Source organism: Octopus bimaculoides, chromosome 13 (genome assembly GCF_001194135.2).
Source record: "Octopus bimaculoides isolate UCB-OBI-ISO-001 chromosome 13, ASM119413v2, whole genome shotgun sequence".
Lineage (NCBI taxonomy): Eukaryota > Metazoa > Mollusca > Cephalopoda > Octopoda > Octopodidae > Octopus > Octopus bimaculoides.
Window position 1 is genome coordinate 62,857,771 of NC_068993.1, and position 19,742 is coordinate 62,877,512.

Sequence of the window (19,742 nt, forward strand, 5' to 3'; positions counted from 1 at the left end):
ATATATATATATATATATATATATATATATATATAGCATTTGTAGTAGAAGCATTTGCATTCCTCTTCTGAAGTCCTCTGAATTAAAAAGAATCCCATATATATATATTTATATATATATACATACATATACCTGTGTGTATACATACACATATACACACACATACACACATATACACGTATATATATACACACAATACATACACACACATACACACACGCGTGTGTATAAATATTCACATGCATGCTTATATGTAGAAGCATATTTACACAAAGAACCACATCATCCTCATCACCATTTAACATCCATCTTCCATGCTGGCAAGGTTTCACAGGGAAACCAATGAGCTGCAAGGAAACCAGTGAGCTCCGGTGTCTCCTTTGGCATGGTTCCTATGGCTGGATGCCCTTCCTAACTCACAACCAGTTTACAGAACGGCTCTGGGTACTTCTTGCTATGCCACCAGTACCAGTGAGGTTGCCATGTATCTTGGCCGACAGAAGGACAGAGAAAAAGGAGAAAGCTCCTAGGACTAAGAGGAAGTATTTGGGAGGGGAAGACGGAGGTGGGTGGCTTCGTGCCAGGGGTTGAAAGGCTAAAGTATGACAGAGGGAGACACACAGGTGGCAATATGTGCAATGCTGCTCTCAGGTGAGTACAGTGGTTGCATAGTACCATAAATAGGGGAGGGATGATAATAGGGGGGGAGCAATGCATTGCTCCCCCCCCCTTTTGTCAGGGAGAAGGGAAAGAGGAGAGGGACCAGGCCTCGCATGCACAACATATATATTACACATATAGACACACACACACACAGATACACATGTCTGCAAGAGGTTTATCTTCACAGAGCACAAAGAGTTTCTATAGTTCTCATTCTATGAAAACAAGAAACAAAATAAAGAAAAGTTTCTACTAACAAAGCTAAGAATGGTGAGAGAATATTCATTAAAAAAAAAAAAACTGTTTGTTGTGTAGGTCTGCATGTGTGTGTGTGTGTGTGTGTGTGTGTGTGTGTGTGTGTGTGTGTGTGTGTGTGTGTGTGTGTGTGTGTGTAGTGAAGAAAGCAAAAAGAAAAGACTATAAAAAAAGAAATGGGAAAAAAGGAATAAAAAAAGAGACTGTAGTAAAACAATGAAAAGCATACTGACCTTCATCTGATGCTGCTTGTGCAACGCTTTCATCACCAAGGAACATCCGACGAGCTAGATTGCGCCGATACCAAGCTTTCGGGAAGGAGAGAATTTCAGAAAGTCGGCGCATGTCATATTTGAAAGACGCGGAGCCGATATCACATATTGCTATGTAATGGAAGAAAGAAACAAAATTTGTTGAAACAAGCAAGAATTAGAATTATAAGAATAACGGTATCACATAGAAGTAGAAAGAATTCAAAAGAAAGGATACACTGTCACTTTCACCCTCACATCACCACCACCACCCTTGTGTTAGGGTCAGTGTGATTGTAACCTTAATTCTGAACTTCACCAAAAATAAGTGAGAATACAAGAGTCAAGTAATACTCTTAAGAGATAACAAATAAAGTTCAATAGAAATTATGAAACCATTTTTTTCTACCAACAAAATTACTCTCCAGTTATCGTTTGTAAACTTACAAATCAGTTAAGTTACTGCTAACATATATGGGGCATCACCCACCCAAGATTGTAAACTTGTCCAGTGGCAGAAAGGCACCAAAGTCAATATATACTGTGAAGAAATCTTTTGGTGCCTATCACACGGACCATTGCCAGTGGTCTATTACAGCCCCACCGCCACCCCCAATTCTAAGGTCCCATCACAAACCATTCACCAGTTGGTCTTCACCCTCGAGGATACATGAGGCTGACACTGAGCACACAAGGAGATTGAGGTAGAACTTTGATACAACAGCAACCAAATCCAGAACAGAATTTCCTTTGCAGTTGATACAAGGTTAAGCCTGCTTGTCCTGTATTGGCCTTAATGGGCATATGGTGTAGTGGTTAAGAGTGCGGGCTACTAACCCCAAGATTCCAAGTTCGATTCCAGGCAGTGACCTGAATAATAACTCACAGAGTTGTTTGAAATTTAGAAGTTTTCAGGTTTTTCCAGAAATATAATCTAGTATCACACTAAAGACTCACTTCAGATCAGACTGACAGAAAGAACTCAGCCTGTTTACATTTACGCATTTGTAGGTGCCATGGAAAAAGCACTGGTGCTGGTGCCACATAAAGATCACCCTTTACACACTGTAAAGTGGTTGGTGTCAGGAAGGGCATCCAATTAGAGACCATGCTAAAACAGACAATGGAGCCTAGTGCAGCCCCCAGCCTTACCAGCTCCTGTCAAACACTCCAAACCATGCCAAAATGGACATTAAATGATGATGATGATGTAACTATGATATCAAATCATATTCTTCACATTCAATTTAATTATTCGTATATTAACCAAAATATTTACCTGAAAATCTTACACAATTCGATTTAATTCCTTCTGAACGTACTCCGCCTGTTGTAGGTGTGGGTTGTGGAGGTTGGCTCATCGTAGAAGAAGAACCGGTGAACATGGGGTCTCCAAGACGTACATCCAGTTTGCGACTCCGTGATATATGTACTTTAATGAATTCAACATTGAGACTAAGGGAATCTTTACGAGTAAATTCAGTGAAAAGATTACCACCATGTTCTTGAATGCAACCTGAAATTCAATGAAGAGAAATAATATTATCAAATATGTAAACGGAATTATCAATATAGTTTGGGTTTTTTTTTCTCCCTTTTAATTTTAAGGATACTATATCAGTTTCTTAAAAGGTTACACATTTTTAAGGGAGGGAGTTATTTTTTCCTCATAACAGAGAAAGTAATATTACAGATTTCACAGAATTATAAATAAATGAAAATGTAATTTTAAAGAAAAATAAATCAATTTCTCAAAGGAGAAATTTTTAGGGGAATAAGTGAATCTCTCACATATACACACCTCAGTAAAAGCCTTGAATTATCTTACCTACCCCTAAAGATACAGAAGACAAATTTAACTACAGTAAGATTTGAACCCAGAACACAATGGAACAAAACAAAATATTCTTTTCTATGTATTTTGGTTAATTTTGAAACAATCAAGAATCTGTGCGATTATGTAAAATAAGCAACTTTGTCACAAAACTAATTTTTGGAACATACAAAACATTTCTTAAAATTATAATGGCAGACAGGTTAGAACCAGCATTGGTCTCCAATGGAATGGCATCAAAATGGTTAAACATCATTAACCCTTTAGTGAGGCTCCAAAACGAGTCTCAGGGAGTAGCGTCCCTGCTTTCCTGAGTTAGTTTTCCACCACATTTCTTAAAAATCGTGGTAGAGGCCTTGGTCTCGGGACCACTCATGTCTAGAAACTGAGGTTGGGAGTAAGCGAGGGCATGCTCCCCATAGAAAATCCAGCTCCAGAAAAGCCTCATGATAGCAAAGGAGAATGGGCACCAACCAGCCCAAAGGTTGGGGTGGGCTGCACCTGCCTACCTCGGTTGCTATGGCATTGAGGTAGATCCGGCCACCTCTGTTAATGGGAACAAAACCCAAATTTAAAACACTGGATGATGATGTCTGGTCAAAAGAGTCTACCTATTTCATGTTCAAACTGGTCAGATGCAGCCTCTCACACCTACCCGACAATGTCATTTTAAAAATAAACAATCACATCATGAAAATCTCAAAGCCACGAAATAACAAATGATTAATTAAAATCAATGAGAATAAATAAACATTACACATGACAAAGTAATCTGAATGTTAAAGGGTCAAAACTACTTACCAAGTTCTGATTTCTGGAATCCCCCCAGATAGCCTGGAGATCCAACGGTCTGCTGTTTTCTTTGTCCACCCCCATAAGGATGGAATATATACAATGAGAAATTTGTCAAACAAGCAGTAAAACTAAGTCCACCGGAAGAGGTGAGCTGGGCTTGGCTTGTGTATTCTGATGCAGTACTACTGACACGAGGTCGCATCCCACCATGTCCCAGAGTGCTACCAAACGTTGAACCACTGCTGCCTGTAGAACTATCCTGATTTCCACTGTAGTTTCTTTCTCGGTGAACTGATGGTGATCGTTTGTGGTCTGAAAGGAAAGATGATGATGATGATAATAATAATAATAATCCGTTCTACTGGAAGCACAAAGCCTCAAATTTGGGGGAAGGGATTAACTTGATTTATAGTGACCCCAGTGCATAACTGTTACTAATTTTATGGACTCCAAAAGGATGAAAGGCAAAGTCGACCTCAGTGGAATTTGAACTCAGAACGTAGTGGCAGGCAAAATACCGCTAAGCATTTTGCCCAGCGTGCTAACAATTCTGCCAACCCACTGCCTTAATAATAATAATAATAATAAATAATAGACACACAATAAGAAGCACAATATTGCAACTTACTTTTGGCTTTCAATGGAGGTGTTCCCTCTCCAATAATATTCTCATCTGTTCCTTTAGTCGAGAAAACAGTCTCAAGTGATGGCACCTGAATCATGCATTCAACGCGTGACATTGGTGCACAGTTAAATCGAATGACAGATGAATCAACACGTATGAATACAACAACATCTACAGGGAAAGAGGCATAGGCAGCTGGTAGACCAAGGGACGTTGTAGAAGCGTCCAAATCCATCAAGACTTGACCCACTAACTCAGCTGAAAGAACAAAGAATGGACAAAAGTAAGAGACAACAGCTTCAGTAATTTGACAATAATTCTAAATCAAGGAGACAATAACAGCACAACAGCTGGAACACGAACAAGAGAGATGTTCTTAATCGATTTTATTTATTTCTATCCATTATGATTATTTGTATACAATTACAAACCAGAATTGCATTGCTCAACTGGCATCTATTTTATCAACCTCAAAAGGATGAAAGGCAAAGTCAACCTTAGCGGAATTTGAACTGAGAAAAATAGTCTGATGGGTGAAATGCCGCTAAGCATTTTGTCTGACATGCTAACGGTTCTGCCAGCTCACTGCCTTAATTCATCATCATCATTATTTAACGCCCGTTTTCCATGCTGGCATGGGTTGGACGGTTCGACTGGAGTCTGGGAAGCCAGGAGGCTGCACCAGGCTCCGGTCTGATCTGGCAGTGTTTCTTCAGCTGGATGTCCTTCCTAACACCAACCAGTCCGAGAGTGTAGTGGGTGTTTTTTATGTGCCACTGGACAGGGGCCAGATGGGGCTGGCAACAACCACGATCGGTTGGTGCTTTTTATGTGCCACCAGCACGGAATCCAGTCGAGGTGGCACTGGCATTGGCCACATTCGGATGGTGCTTTTTACAAATTAATGGAGGAATTTCACTGATACAAAATGACAATCCTACATGTAATTAATCATCAAAAAACAGTGAATCTAAAATGCTTCCCAGCAGCTCCTTTTTTGCACTTACAACAGACAAAACTAATTTGACCCTTTAATGCAAATGATAGGGCAGGGCCAAAGAAAAAAAAAAAAAAATCAAAAGAAAACATTTTCATGATTCTATGAGAAAATCAGCATCAAAATTGTAAAGTCTTACAGAAGCCTTGTTTCTTTCCCTTTGAAGGAAGATTTTAAAAAGAGAAAAGTTAACTTGATAAAAGATATCAGAAAACGCAAAGTTATATACAAAGAAAAAAAATTTCATTCTGCAGTTAATAATCTACACATATCTGTAGAAGTAGATGTCATCAACCATTCTACTTTTTAATAAGCAAAGTCTTTTTTTTTTATTCAAGGTTTCCTCCAAGAGAACATTTCACAATAATTCTTGGCAATGTCTCGCTCTCTTTCTTTCATTACTGGTGCCACATGAGACAAATGTTCCTCACAGCACATTTGACACCAAGGGAAGTAAGCCAAAAGTCAACAGCTGCTTAAAGAAGTAATTGTTACTCTTAAACATTACATTAAACTCAATAAACATGAGTATTATTAATACCATTACTAATATCATTAACGAGTTGTGCACCATTAATAGTGTTACAGATTAGGAATATATGGGGATATGCCAAAGTGCTCTCTGTTGGGAAAATGGGCAGTAAACAATTGATGTATTTCACATCTAAAACAATAATAATAATAATAATAATAATAATAATAATCTACTGTTGTCAGTTTACCTTTCTTTGTGGAAAATGGTTGAGACAATGGTAATGGTTCCAATGCTTGTTCAAGGAAATCAAGTAAATAGGGGCTGATAATCATTTCCTGAAAATGTCCAAAGAGAAAAATTCTTGATGGGTGAACTCAAGAGTTGAAAATACACCCTACCCCACCCCCCACACAATACAATAAAATACAAAAAGTTATCATTGAAAGTGAAAAATTAGTTGAAAATGAAACTTGAAATTTAAACAGTGGATTTACATTGTAACATTTAAATAATCGCGGAATTTTATACACTTCTTCTGAAAACATGAATGAATGGAGGGAGGGAGGAAGGAAAACAATGTACTGTATCAACCTTCAGACAAAAACTATCCCATTTTGAGTGTTGAACTTTTAAGTTTTGTCAGTTTTTTTTAAATCATTAAGTTAGAAGATATTCCTGCTGACTTACCTCAGGTAGTGATTGCAAAAACACCCAAGCATACAAATTAGCTTTCTTCACATTACTTCGTTTGCTGATGGGTGTTGAAATTGTGTCTTTATCTTTGTCCTTTTCTGGAGTCATTTCTGGAACGAGATTAACTGTTGGCATACCTGGCTTAGCAGCAGGTGAATCTAAAGCACTAGTTTTAGAATTATAGTGAACCTAAAAATAAATATAAAAACAAAGAAAAAAAACCCATAATAAACCAGTGAAAGACAGCAATAATGGAAGAGTCCCATATAAAAGTAAATAAATGACAAAGACGATTAATTTATGTAATTACAAAATGCAATCAAAAAGTATCAGAACTGGTGCCATAAAAATAAAACAACAACATCAACACACATCAATTCAAGATTTAATCTCCTTTGAAGTGAGTCCACTTCTGAAGTGGACTCACACTTTATCCAGTGTTGTCTCCATTGACGGAGGCATTCCCAGAACTCTTTTTGGGATAGCATGCAGCTGCCTCTTCGCATTCTCTTGGATTTCCTCAACATCTAGAAATCTTGTTCCTTTCAAGTGAGATTTGATTTTTTGAAAGAGGAAAAGAGAAAAGATCACAGGTATTAGCAAAACTTGAAGCAAAACTGTGCTCAATTTTCTCAGCCATGGTCACTGATGGAATCCCAGTGGTGTGGTAAGATGACCACACTCTACACACATTACTTCCTTCCAAGCACTGTTACAAACAATGGAAGTAAATAAGGACATCATATTTTAGTGTGACAGAGACCAAGGTTAATCTGTGCCAAGCGGGTTCACACTGCATACTTTAGCTCCGTTACCATGGCAGCAATGCTGACACTTTTTGATTAGACCTTGTATATATTAGTACTAAAAGCAACAGACAGGGCTCAAACCCTGTATCTATTGCTTGTCAGATAGTCACACTATTGATTACACATAAAGCACTCATCTTTTGTTGTTGTTGTTTATTCCTTCTCGAGCCATGCCTGGCTCATAAGGGCCAGTTTTCTGGTTTCATTGGTGTATAGGTTCCTCACCTGGATGAGACACCAGTCCGTCACAGGCGAGCTGCTAGATACAGGAGGAAAGAGTGAGAGAAAATTGTGACAAAAGAGTCAGCAGAAGTTCACCATTACCATCTGCTATAGCCACATAGAGCTTAGGTGTTTCGTTCATAAACACACACATCACCTGGTCTGAGATTCGAACCTGAGATCCCTTGGCCACAAGTCTGCTGCTCTAACCATTAGGCCATGTGCCTCCACCAACCATCTCTTTGATCATTTTAAATTTTTTCTGCTATTTTAACAGCACTAGTCTATCAATAAAATATAATTCAACAGTCAACAAATGCTAGCAGAACTCTTCTCCTATAATTTGCATTAAATTCTTGGAAGACTGGTGACTTCACACTAACACATATGTTTATTAATTTAGCAGAACTGCAACATATGACTCTACCAACACACAAGAAAAACACCAAACACAAATGATGCAATGGAAACCTATTTGTCACTCAAGAAAGATTTACATAATATTTACATGCGACTGAATACAAGACCAATTCTCCAGAAACAGAAGACTTGCAGGAATTTGAAATAATTCCAGTATGTTAATTAATAGCAGCCATTTTTATCAGTAACATTATTTTATTGCTACTTACCATATCAAACACTGACAGGATCTTCGCTGAGAATAGAAGCACAGAAGTGGTAATATCAATAATGCTGATGATGATAGTGATGTTGGCAATGGTGGCCATGGTAGTGATGACGATGTTTGAGGTAGTGGTGGAGATAGGTGAGGAGGGGGTGTGATAAGGATGATGGTGAAGGTGGCAGTGCAGTGAGTGGTGGGGGTAGTGAAGACAGTGGTCATGATGATGGTGATGGAGAGAAGGAAGAGTGTTGATGATGATGGGGATGGTATAAAGAGAGAGAGATGATGATGATGGTAATGATATAATAAGGGGAGATTTGGGTGTGGGGGGGGATGACGACAATGATGAAAGCATCATTGATGGTAGTGGTGATGACAGATGGTGGTGACTGTGGAGGGGGTGGAGGTGGTGGTTAGGGTGACAGTCATCATCATTATCATGAGGATGAAGATGACTACAGAAGAAGGAAAAAAGGTAACGCCGAAAAGTTGCTAAACCAGCAGTTCCAGACGAGACTGCAGCTGTACTCACTCTCACATCTAAGCCTGGCAAAAAGAATACGGTGTTCTCAACGGCTGGTGGTTGTGCAGGGGGCCCTTTCTTGACATGACTCGTATGAGTGAATAGCGTTGTATTGGAGTCTTGTCGCTTCATCTTTTTACGGCCAGCGACAGGAGATGTCTCTGGCTTTTTGTGAACCCTGCAATATCAACAAGTACAATAAACAGCAACACACACACAGACACACACACAATATCTCATAAATATGGCGGCGAACTGGCAGAATCGTTAGCACACTGGGCGAAATGCTTAGCGATGTTTCGTCTGCTGTTACGTTCTAAGCTCAAACTCTGCCGAAGTTGACTTTGCCTTTCATCCTTTTGGGGTCGATTAAATAAATACCAGTTACGCACTGAGGGTCAATGTAATTGACCTAAACCATTTGTCTGTCCTTGTTTGTCCCCTCTGTGTTTATCCCCCCCACCACCACCACCAACACCACCACCCTGTGGACAATAAAGAAATAAATAGCTCATAAATATGTTCCATTTGAAATATATCGATCCCTTCGACTATAGGCGCATGGTCTGAAATTCGTGGGGAGGGAGTAAGTCGATCACATCAACCCCAGTATTTGACTGGTTCTTAATTTATTGACCGTGAAAGGATGAAAGGTAAAGTCTACTTCAGCAGAGCTTGAACTCAGGACAAAGATGAACAAAATATCACAAAGCATTTTACCCAGCATGCTAATGATTCTGCTAGTTCTCATAAATATTATTAATTATACTACTGGGTCACCTAAGAAAAAGAAGATCGATTTTTAATTCAATTGTACACCTTATCTGGAAACTGAATCCATAAAACTAATTTGATTCTTTTCAATATTTGGAGCAATAAAATGTTTTTTTTTTTTTTCCAATATCTTAATCAAAAGGTGAAAAGCTATGTTCATGGCCCTTTTTAGACCTTTGACACTGGTGAGGAAAAGGGAAGGAAAAATTGGGTTTTTTCTAAAACATAAGACCCTTTACAAGTGACAGCAACAGAGTTGGCTCTGCTACAGATTCCAAAGACCCGCATAATATTAAACCACATGCAGTAGGTAAAACTGACCACCACAAGTCACAAGTGAGGAATGTTAAAGACAAGATTATGAGATCAACGAAATATAAGAAGCAAAAACTGTGTACCCCTTCTTGAGGTCTTCTTCTTTGTTGTCTTTTGGATGCAGAATCCACTTCCCGCTGTTAATAAACACTTTGAAATCGAGCTCAAAGTCTACGCTGGGATCTGGTGTATTGCTTGAAGATGCTGAAGAGGCTGCAGTAGATGCTGCTGTCGCTGATCCAGAGGGTGCATTACCAGGAGGTACTGTACCCACCTTTGAAGAACTGCTTGGTGTTGGTGTTGAAGACTGCTGGTACCTCACTTGTTTGCAGTTGTCAAATGGCTTACCATCACTGAAGAAATAGAATGCAGTTAGCTTATAGTTGGACAAATGCACTCACACACACACAATATATCAACAAATAAAAAGATGCAGAAATAAAAGTTTTAGTAAAAATAGAGACAAGTTTTGTTGCTGCCTGCAAGATCTGTGAGAATATTTCACAACACATTTAACAGACAGACAGCATAAACAACAGCTATTTGCAACAGCTGTGCCATCTGGTGGTAGATTCTTGTTAATTAAAGTGAGTGTAAACAACCCAATTAGTTAACGACTCCAGTTTCACCTGATGATTAACAAAGTTAAGCCATCATAATTGCACGCTTCAGTGAAAAATCATGAATAAAATTACCAATGGTTTTTTTTTTTATGTTGTACGCTGTGGAAATGAAGAAAATAATACCAACTCTTGTCAGATTATGTATTTTACAGATGAGTGATCATCTAACAATAGTTCAATTATACAATGTTGTTACATACAATTGTCTCTGCACGCTCATTCAACCCATTAGACATAGCAGCTAAATCACACACACACACACATCTTAGAGTCATACAAAACAGAAAATATATGAAATGTGTCCTAAATATTCCTAAAAAACACAAAATTGGTTGGCCATGGATTGATCGATTTTGAAAACAAACCTGCTGTATATACATATACACATATCAATAACAAAAGACAAAGACACATAAAAAAACAAACAACAGAGGTCCAAAGAACATTCAGTTAATATTAATAGGTTGACCTCAAAGAAGGAAAAAAAAGTTATAAAAGAAAAGCTCTAGAACAGGGGTTCTCAACCATTTCTTTTTTTTTTTTTTAATCTATGGACCCCTTTGATTACTATTTTATTCTGGTGGACCCCCATAGACATTCAGCTTAAAAACTAGTTTTATAGAAACTGCTTTCAAAATTCACACCTTCACTTGTGTAGAATGAATTATGGAAAACATTTGAGAAAGAAACTTAGCTGCTTCTTGCAACACATTAATACAGACATCTAAAGCAAGAGAAATTTTTTACTATTGTGGACAATTTACTATTTTGCTGCCTGAACCCCCAAATGTTTTGTATGGACCCCAGCTGAGAACCACTGTTACAGAGAAAAGTATAAGTTTTCAGACTTAGTTCAGAAATACAGAGAAAAAGTTTAGGATAAAGGAGAAAAAAAGAAAGGAGAGCCAAGAAAAGGAAAGGATGAAGGCCAAGCACAGTGGCAGAATGGGGGGGGTCGAGAGAAGTGTGGAGAAGGGGAGTAAGGAAAGGAGCAACGGTAAAGAGAAGAAATAAAGGGTTTAACAACATAACACAAAACACTTGAATCCAACCAAGTTGTTGACAATGCGACTTGTTTGCAACTGCTCTGACCATCTTAGAAGTGTTGGGAATGAGAATGATAAGACAGGTTCAGACAGCTTACCTTGTCAGGGGAAGATACACGCTACAGATTTTTTCTAAAGATTTGGACAGAACTCTGGAGAAAGAAATTGAAGACAAATTTGGCAATTCTGGAAAGTACTATTTGAGGAGAATGGAAGTGATGCTGAAAAGACCAGTCAATTTATTGGATTCAACCAATTTGAAGAATTCGGGGACATGGTGACTGTGTGCATGCAAGATTGAGAACCTAGGGAAGGAAGGAGAGTTTGGAAGAAGTTTTGATGAATGAAGTGAAGCAAGCAGCAAATAGAAAAGCTTTTACAATGGAAATATTGCTTAGAGAGCCATGATGGCAGGAAACGGTATAGATTAAAAGAGAAAGCTCTCCTACAAAGTGAAAGACAGAGATCTTACAGACCATGCAATGTATAAACATTATTTGTTAGTCTCCTACGTATTCTGGTGGTAAGTGAAACTCTTGGTAGTGGCGGTGGTGAATAAAGTTCCCAACTTTGTGGTAATGGATGACTATCTCTAGTGTTATAGGGAGTTATTGTCACCCACATCACAATAGCACAGTTGAATAAACCACCTGCAGTTTCAGGGTCATGGCAAATCGACTGAGTGAGGAACGTGAATTGAGAATGGTATTTGTTAACCACCAAGATTTCCTAGATGGGTCGAGAGCAATACATTTGCTGCCATAAAAGTCAAAGTGCTCTGAACAGTTGGTTGGTATAATGCTAACACGTGGAATCAAACTGAGCGATTCTTTAGCAGTATCCTCATCATCATCTTCATTTAACATCCTTTTCTTCTTCATGCTGGTAAGCTTGGAGACAATAATTCAAAGTAAAAACAGAGACACATTCAACAAAATATTTACATGTCCCTGTACAACTGAGCCATAGAGCCCCAAGCAACCCAGTGAAGGAGCTGCTATGGAGTAGCTCAATTTGCTAGAAATAGCAGCATAATTTTCTCAATTCCACCATACCATTTTATGAAAAGAGAAACCATTGTATATGGTCAAGGACAACAAAAAGCTGGATGGTCACAGCTGCAATATCATTAATCATAAGTCTGCTCAATCAGGGCTGACCAGGACAGACCAGTACTTGGCCATGGACCATTTGGTATCCGGTCACACAGAAAGAAATTTTTTAATTTTATTTTTCTTTTATTGACTATCACAGTCTGTGGGGTGTTTTTGCATGTTGTTTTTTTTCTTTTTGCTGATGGCATTCCGTTGGTTATGACAACTAGTGTTCCATTTGATCCTATCAATGGAACAGCAGGCTCATGAAATTAAATTCCAAGTGGCTGAGTACTCCACAGACACATGTATCCTTAATGTAGTTCTTAGGGTGATCCAGTGTGACACAGAAGGTAACAACATTGAGCCCCCTTTGAATTACAGGTATAACATTTTTGCAAACTGAGTGCACTGGAGCAACATGAAATAAAGTGCCTTGCTCAAAGACATGTTGCCAGTAATTGAACTCACAACCTTACAATCATCAGCTAACTATCCCTAACCACTAAGCCACATGCTGTCACATGGATTATACATGAAATAATCAGATTATATATTACGCACTTTATTATGTGTGTGATCCCCTGGTCTGTGGAAATCTTGTTTGCACGAAAGCAGTCCATGGTGCGAAAATGATTGGGGACTGCTGCCCTAGGCCTATTAGTGGTGTTATGTAGTTGTAGATGGTACTTACTTGGCTGGATGAAGTGGTTGGAATGGTTCTTTCTGGTCTAAAGATAATTCTTCATCTGAAGACAATGATGCCTCTGAACTGGAAGACAAGATGTCGTGAAGGTTATATGGTCTGTGGGAGACTGGACAGCGTAGAGAATGATGTCTCATTGGTTCCTGGATGCTGCTACTTCCATTACGGAAGTCAAAAATATTGTTAGTATCGGGTGAGCTATGATATTAGGAATTTGTATGTGAAAGAGAAAGAAAGAAAATAGTAGCATAATGAGTTGCAAAGACAAGAGGGCAGCATTGAAATGCAAGGAAAACAAGAAGCATTTTCTATTCTAAGATCGATTTTGAAAATTTAAAGTTTTGCATTTTGTAAGAGCAATAGTCTTTACAGGTAAGTGACCTCCCTCCTGGTAAATGTTCAACCATTGGGGGCCTACAATTGGCCTGTAAGATTTAGGAGCAGTAAGGTTTTAATCTCATGGCCCTGTAGTTAGAACTCAAGCACTTCTTAAGATACAAATTAAAATCCAATTACCACAATAAATAATTATCTAAGATTAACATTGAGCTGAAGAGATGAAATGAGAATCATTTACCTCTCATAGGCCCAGGCCACCCACAATAAATATACACCATGGAATAGTGTGAAATCAGATTAGAGAGCAATTTGGCTGCTATTTCTAGCAGGCCAAATGCCCCACCACCGCCAATCATGAAGAAGGTACACCACAAAAGTGTAATGAACAACACCAAAACACTTTTGATTAAAGTCTTTCTTTTCCTTTATTTTTCAGAATAACTTAGGGGAGGAAGGGCAACAGACAGGTTCTTTTTGGGGAGCCTCCAAGACAGGAGAAGTTCTCCTCAGAAAAGACCCCAAACCTATATATGACAGAGTGGATTGCACTCAAGGCAGACAAAGGCCAGATCATGTTCAAGGTTAAGTAACAAGACCAAAAACACACTAAGGAATAGTAAGCAGTGGTAGCATTATGTAACTGATCAGTGTTTTTATCAGCTCACAATATCTGACTATTTCATACAGGTACACTGCGTGAAGAATCCAGCAGAGCAACAACAGCCCAGCCAAATAAATGACATTTTATAACTAAATATTAACTATTTAAATTAGGATTACTTTCATCAATAATAGAAAATAAAATATAATAAAACAAAGCAAAAAAAAACAAATTCATTTATTTACTCTAAATATTATTTTTGTCAATGTTGCAATGGCTGGACAGATCTAGAAATTGGCATAATTTTTGAGAGGAGATATATTTGTAACTGGATAACTCTTTCCAATATTCATCCACTCAATGAGAATCGATTCGAGTTATATAAAAGCAAGGTAATCCTTACATATAATACCTTACTCAAAGATCACTATATAAGCTCGCTCCTAGAAATAATGGAAGGGCTTTCCATTATTTACTGCTCAGGCAGCAGTCACCAATTAGCTAATTTGATTTTACATTTCATCGCTAAGGAATATTATTAGAGAGGATAAACTTACCATATCTGCTGAGGTAATAAGTATTAATGATTTGCTTCTGCTTTAGTCATTAGTTAGAGCTACACTAGATATAGAGAAAGAGTTGGCAGGCGGAGAGAGAGAAGATTTTGAAGGAGGAAACACAATGGAGGTCAAGGAAAAAGCAAGCAGAGGAGGGAGAACACAGGGAGGAGAGATTAATGAAAAACACAAGGATTTTATAGGGTTAAATGAAAAGCAAATAAATAGATAAGTAAAAGACATTATAGGCACCAATTTGAGAGAGGGACTACAAAAACAGCCACTTAGGAACAGGACTGGCCTTAGGGTTGCTGGTGCCCCGGGAAAGCTTGTTTTTGTCAAGCCTTCTTTGGTGGTCCCTAGTACATGGCACCCTGGGCGACTGCCCAAGTTGCAGGTACCTTAAGTTAGCCTCACTTAGAAAACTCGTAGCGTGAATCACTTTCTGGACAAGGTACCAGTTATGCTACAGAACAGTTAGCCAATTTATCTGCTCAAATAAGATGTTATATAATTAGCTGTTCTTCATCATCATCATTTAATGTTCAGTTTCTATGCTGGCACGAGTTGGACGGTTTGACTGAGGTCGGAAGAGCCAGGAGGCTGCACCAAGCTCCAATCAGATCTGGCAAAGGTTTCTACAACTGGATGCCTTTCCTAATGCCAACCACTCCAATAAATAAAATATCTTAATCTTGAAGTTTTTCTTTTTGTTTTACTTCCCCCACCATCCCATAAGAGTCAATCTTGAAAATTAAATTTTAATTCTCCTTTTGATCTCAGTAATTAGACTGCAGCCTTGCTGGATCACAGCCTTCCAGAGAGGAATCAATAATGAACTTGTATTTTATTGAGCTTAGAACAATAAAAAGGAAAAAGAGGGATTGAGTGGGATTTGAACTTGGGACATAAAGGAAAGAAACTGAATTTGAAATTGTTATATTGAAAAAGCACGGGAAGTTATTTTTCAAATGTTTTAATAACATTGTAATTTTCATCTTGATTCCCCAATCACCTAAATAGCTTTTAGAAATAAAAATAAGATATGATAAAAATAAAATGAAATTTTAAAAAAATCAACATAAAAAATTTAACTCACAAAGCATGCACAAAAAAAAAATACGAACATGCAAAACTGAACAGACACAAACAATGAGGGCAGAGTGGTTATTAATTATTTAAACACACAAACATTTAACAGCATAAGAAAGAGAGAGAGGAATTACTGCCTATAAAGCATGCAACGACTAGAACTACAAATTACTAAAGAGTGACAAGTGGGAAAAAAAAAACAAAAGACAGATTCAGTAGAAGTGACAAGCGTACCCAGGAGATGTGTCAGGTGACGACTCAAATGGCATTTCGGCATGCGTGATTAAAGATTTAATTTCAGAAGACGAGCCTTCGGCCAGGCCTTCTGTGTGTCGCAATATAGGAGCTTTGCCATTAGACTCGCTGTTAATGGAAGAAAAAATAGAAATGATAATACTCCAAAGAATTCCTCTTAGAGATGATGACATGCAGGTTTTCCATTTTCTTTTTTTTTTTTTATTCCCTTGAATGATTGTTTGCTCAAAATACATTCATAGACTAACAACAACAAAAACTAGTGTCATCATCATCATCATCATCACCAGTTTCAAATTATGATGCACTTACACATTTATTCACACTATTCGCCAATGCAAAAGATGTTTCAATAAATTCGGTTTCTAATGCACGATTAGGTTTCTTTTTCCATTTAACATATTTTACTTGCACTCATGGGTGTCCAGGTGCATATTATTGTACCAATACATAAGGTTTGAGTTAGGGTTATTTTACCTTGGATTACTTCCAAGAATCATCAAGAGTATTGTTATCATCCATCAAAAGATTCCTTCAAGTTTTTTTTCAGGTTTCATTTTATTTTTGTTTTATATATATATAGGCGCAGGCATGGCTGTGTGGTGGGAAGCTTGCTTCAGGCCGACCATGTGTGTGTGTGTGTCCCCCTCTGCCATCGCTTGACAACCGATCTTGGTGTGTTCACATCCCCGTAACGTAGCAGTTCGGCAAAAGTGACCAATAGAATAAGTACCAGGCTTACAAAGAATGAGTCCAGGGGTTGATTTCTTCGACTAAAAAGCAGTGCTCCAGCATGGCCACAGTCAATTATATATATATAGAAACACATAGCATATTTTTCTTGAACTTATTCGTTTTCTTATTATTTAAGAGCCCCAGGTTAATGTTTTTTTCACCAATGTGTGTGTGTGTTAAATAGTTGCCTCTTTTCCAGCAAAAGATAATTCAGAGACTCACACTATAATGTTGATACTGGTTGTTGTTGTTGTTGTTGTTTGGCTACAGCAGAACAACCCTGATAAGGCAGACCATAATCAATTAGTTAATCCATATCACCTTTTAGCTAATCAATAATCTAACTTTACAAACGACTAATAACCCAACAAATCATAAAAATTTTAATATTCAATATATTTAAGTATATTTCTATGTTTAGAAATGCAGATCAACTCATTGTTGTGGAAAGGAACTTGGGAGACACACTTTATCCCCACCTTCTCAACAGTCGAAGTATTGAATCTCCTGCAGTTTAATGATTATCAAACTACCATCATCATCATCATCTTAATGTCTACTTTTCCATGCTCGAATGCGTCAGATGATGTTTGGTGAAGCAGATTTTCTACAGCTGGATACCCTAGCTGTCACCAACCCTCACTTGTTTCCAATATTTCCCCTTGACCAAACATGTTCTCACAGAATATTGGAAACGAAGAATGCTACATGACAGTGACACTCACTTATAACCATCATAACAGTCAAGATAAAGAACCACTACACACACACAAACACACACATGCATATATGTCAAGGTGACCTGTGCAGTATTTTCTAAATGACAACAAACTGTTTTTGCCATGACATCAGCAACAACCAGAATTAAACTTTTGTAGTCAGAAAAAATGTATATTCAATATCCGGTGCCATGCTTCTATGTACCGAAAGGGTATCTTCTGTCTTTCACTACAGGCTTTATAACAACAATATAGCTGAGAGAAAATACCTCAGAGGAAGATATTTAACCATACTTGACTAAGTAGAATATGTTTTGCTGAAGAGGTCCAACAGGACCAAAACATGTCTACTGCCTTCACCAAATCCACTGCTATAGTGAATCCTTCATATTTTTCCCCTCCTCACTTAACTTGAGGAAGTTTTTCGGTCAAGTAATTTGTGTGAATAATTCCAAAGTTTCACAATGCATTAATATTCTATATGTGATGATCTGATATATTAATTTGTACAGCTTGTGTACGTAAACATGTAGGAGTACCATGCAACAGAGATTAGTGATGGATCCCACAAAATCACATGACCAAATACGAGATGGATCAGCAGCATGCAAGAAGAAGAAGAAGAAGAAGAGAAGAAGAAGAAGAAGAAGAAGAAAAGAAGAAAAGAAGAAGAAAAGAAGAAGAAAAGAAGAAGAAAAGAAGAAAGGAAGAAGAAGGAGGAGAAGGGGAAGGAGAAGAAGAAGAAAAAGAAGAAAAAGAAGAAGAAGAAGAAAGAGCTTGTATGAAATCTGAAAGACAGTGGAGTTATCACACATATACACAACAAAAACAACCAACATTACTGGGTTATCCAGCAGATTACTTGATGAAAATTTTATCCAGAATTAAATTACAAATGCAGGATACAAAGCTGAAACCAATTGTTAACATTATTTTTTGACATCATGTTAGAAATATTCATTTTAAATGTTTTTTTATACTTATTTACAGAAACATCTACATTTAATTTCAAGATACATCACAAGATCAATTACAGTAAATATAAACATTACTTACATAGTCAGGGCAGAATAAACAACTTTACATGCAGTTCACTTATTTACATACAATGTCAAGGTTTCACCCTGACATCAGGCAATTAATCTTAGACAAAACACTTAAAAAGAAATAACCAAATATAAGATAATTGCTTCATAGAAATCTCATTAATCCATGAGTAAATGTAGCCAAATTATCTGCTTACAACAGATAAAGAAGCTATTCGTTTATTATTTTCTACTCTAGGCACAAGGCCCAAAACATTTAGGGAGGGCACCAGTCGATTAGATCGACTCCAGTATGCAACTGGTACTTAATTCATTGACCCTGAAAGGATGAAAGCGAAAGTCAACCTCGACGGAATTTGAACTCCGAACATAAAGACAGACATACTGCTAAGCATTTTGCTCGACGTGTTAATGTTTCTGCCACCTCACTGCCTTAAACAAGCTGTTCATTTATTACAACCAGTCTGCTATCTTACACACCATTCTCATTCTCTGAATACTTCTATAAAGACTCTCGGGAATTTGACTACCTTAAAGTTTGCAAAGCTGATCTGTTCAGAGCAAACCAGGAAAGCCACAATGGCTGATTACAAAATTAAATTTAACTTTGTATATTTAGAGTTAAACAGTTCTTCATGTGTCCCCTTTCTACAGATCATCATCACCATTTAACTTTATCATGCTTGCTTGGGCTAGACGGGAATTTTTGAGGTAGATTTTCTATGGCCAGATGCCCTTCCTAACACCAAGCACTTTACAGAGTGTATTAGGTACATGCTAATATGACAGCACCAGAGAGGGTTTTGTCCTCAACAAGACTAAAGCATCCTCATGACCCTATGTCGTATCTGTCCACTCACCAACCCCAACATGTACTGAGTGCATTTTATCATGGCACCAGCACTAGTAAGGTTACCTGGTATTCTGCAAGGCCGTCATCACTACTCGACATTCTTCATTTAGTGAAAGCAATGTAACCAATAGAGTTTTTTGTTTTATGTAACAAAATATTTTTTTAAATAAAGCAACTGTTAAAGGAGACTCACCAGTTTAGCACAATCTAACATTATTGA

General features: G+C 37.7%; 1 protein-coding gene across 7 annotated transcripts in view; it reads right to left on the reverse strand.

Moving 5' to 3' along the window:
* Positions 1 to 19,742, reverse strand: part of LOC106884293 (bridge-like lipid transfer protein family member 1) — a 213,773-nt gene that overhangs the window by 63,146 nt on the left and 130,885 nt on the right. For 2 of the 7 annotated variants that reach the window (XM_014935651.2, XM_014935600.2), the window contains exons 44-53: positions 16,149 to 16,277; positions 13,314 to 13,523; positions 9,940 to 10,209; positions 8,777 to 8,945; positions 6,583 to 6,777; positions 6,143 to 6,230; positions 4,427 to 4,681; positions 3,805 to 4,110; positions 2,449 to 2,685; positions 1,152 to 1,301 (exon numbers count right to left, since the gene is read on the reverse strand). In XM_014935651.2, the coding sequence (XP_014791137.1) occupies positions 1,152 to 1,301; positions 2,449 to 2,685; positions 3,805 to 4,110; positions 4,427 to 4,681; positions 6,143 to 6,230; positions 6,583 to 6,777; positions 8,777 to 8,945; positions 9,940 to 10,209; positions 13,314 to 13,523; positions 16,149 to 16,277 (2,009 nt within the window). The remainder of the gene's footprint in view (positions 1 to 1,151; positions 1,302 to 2,448; positions 2,686 to 3,804; positions 4,111 to 4,426; positions 4,682 to 6,142; positions 6,231 to 6,582; positions 6,778 to 8,776; positions 8,946 to 9,939; positions 10,210 to 13,313; positions 13,524 to 16,148; positions 16,278 to 19,742) is intronic. The other 5 variants (XM_014935618.2, XM_014935609.2, XM_052972555.1 and 2 more) reach the window with 5 other exon arrangements.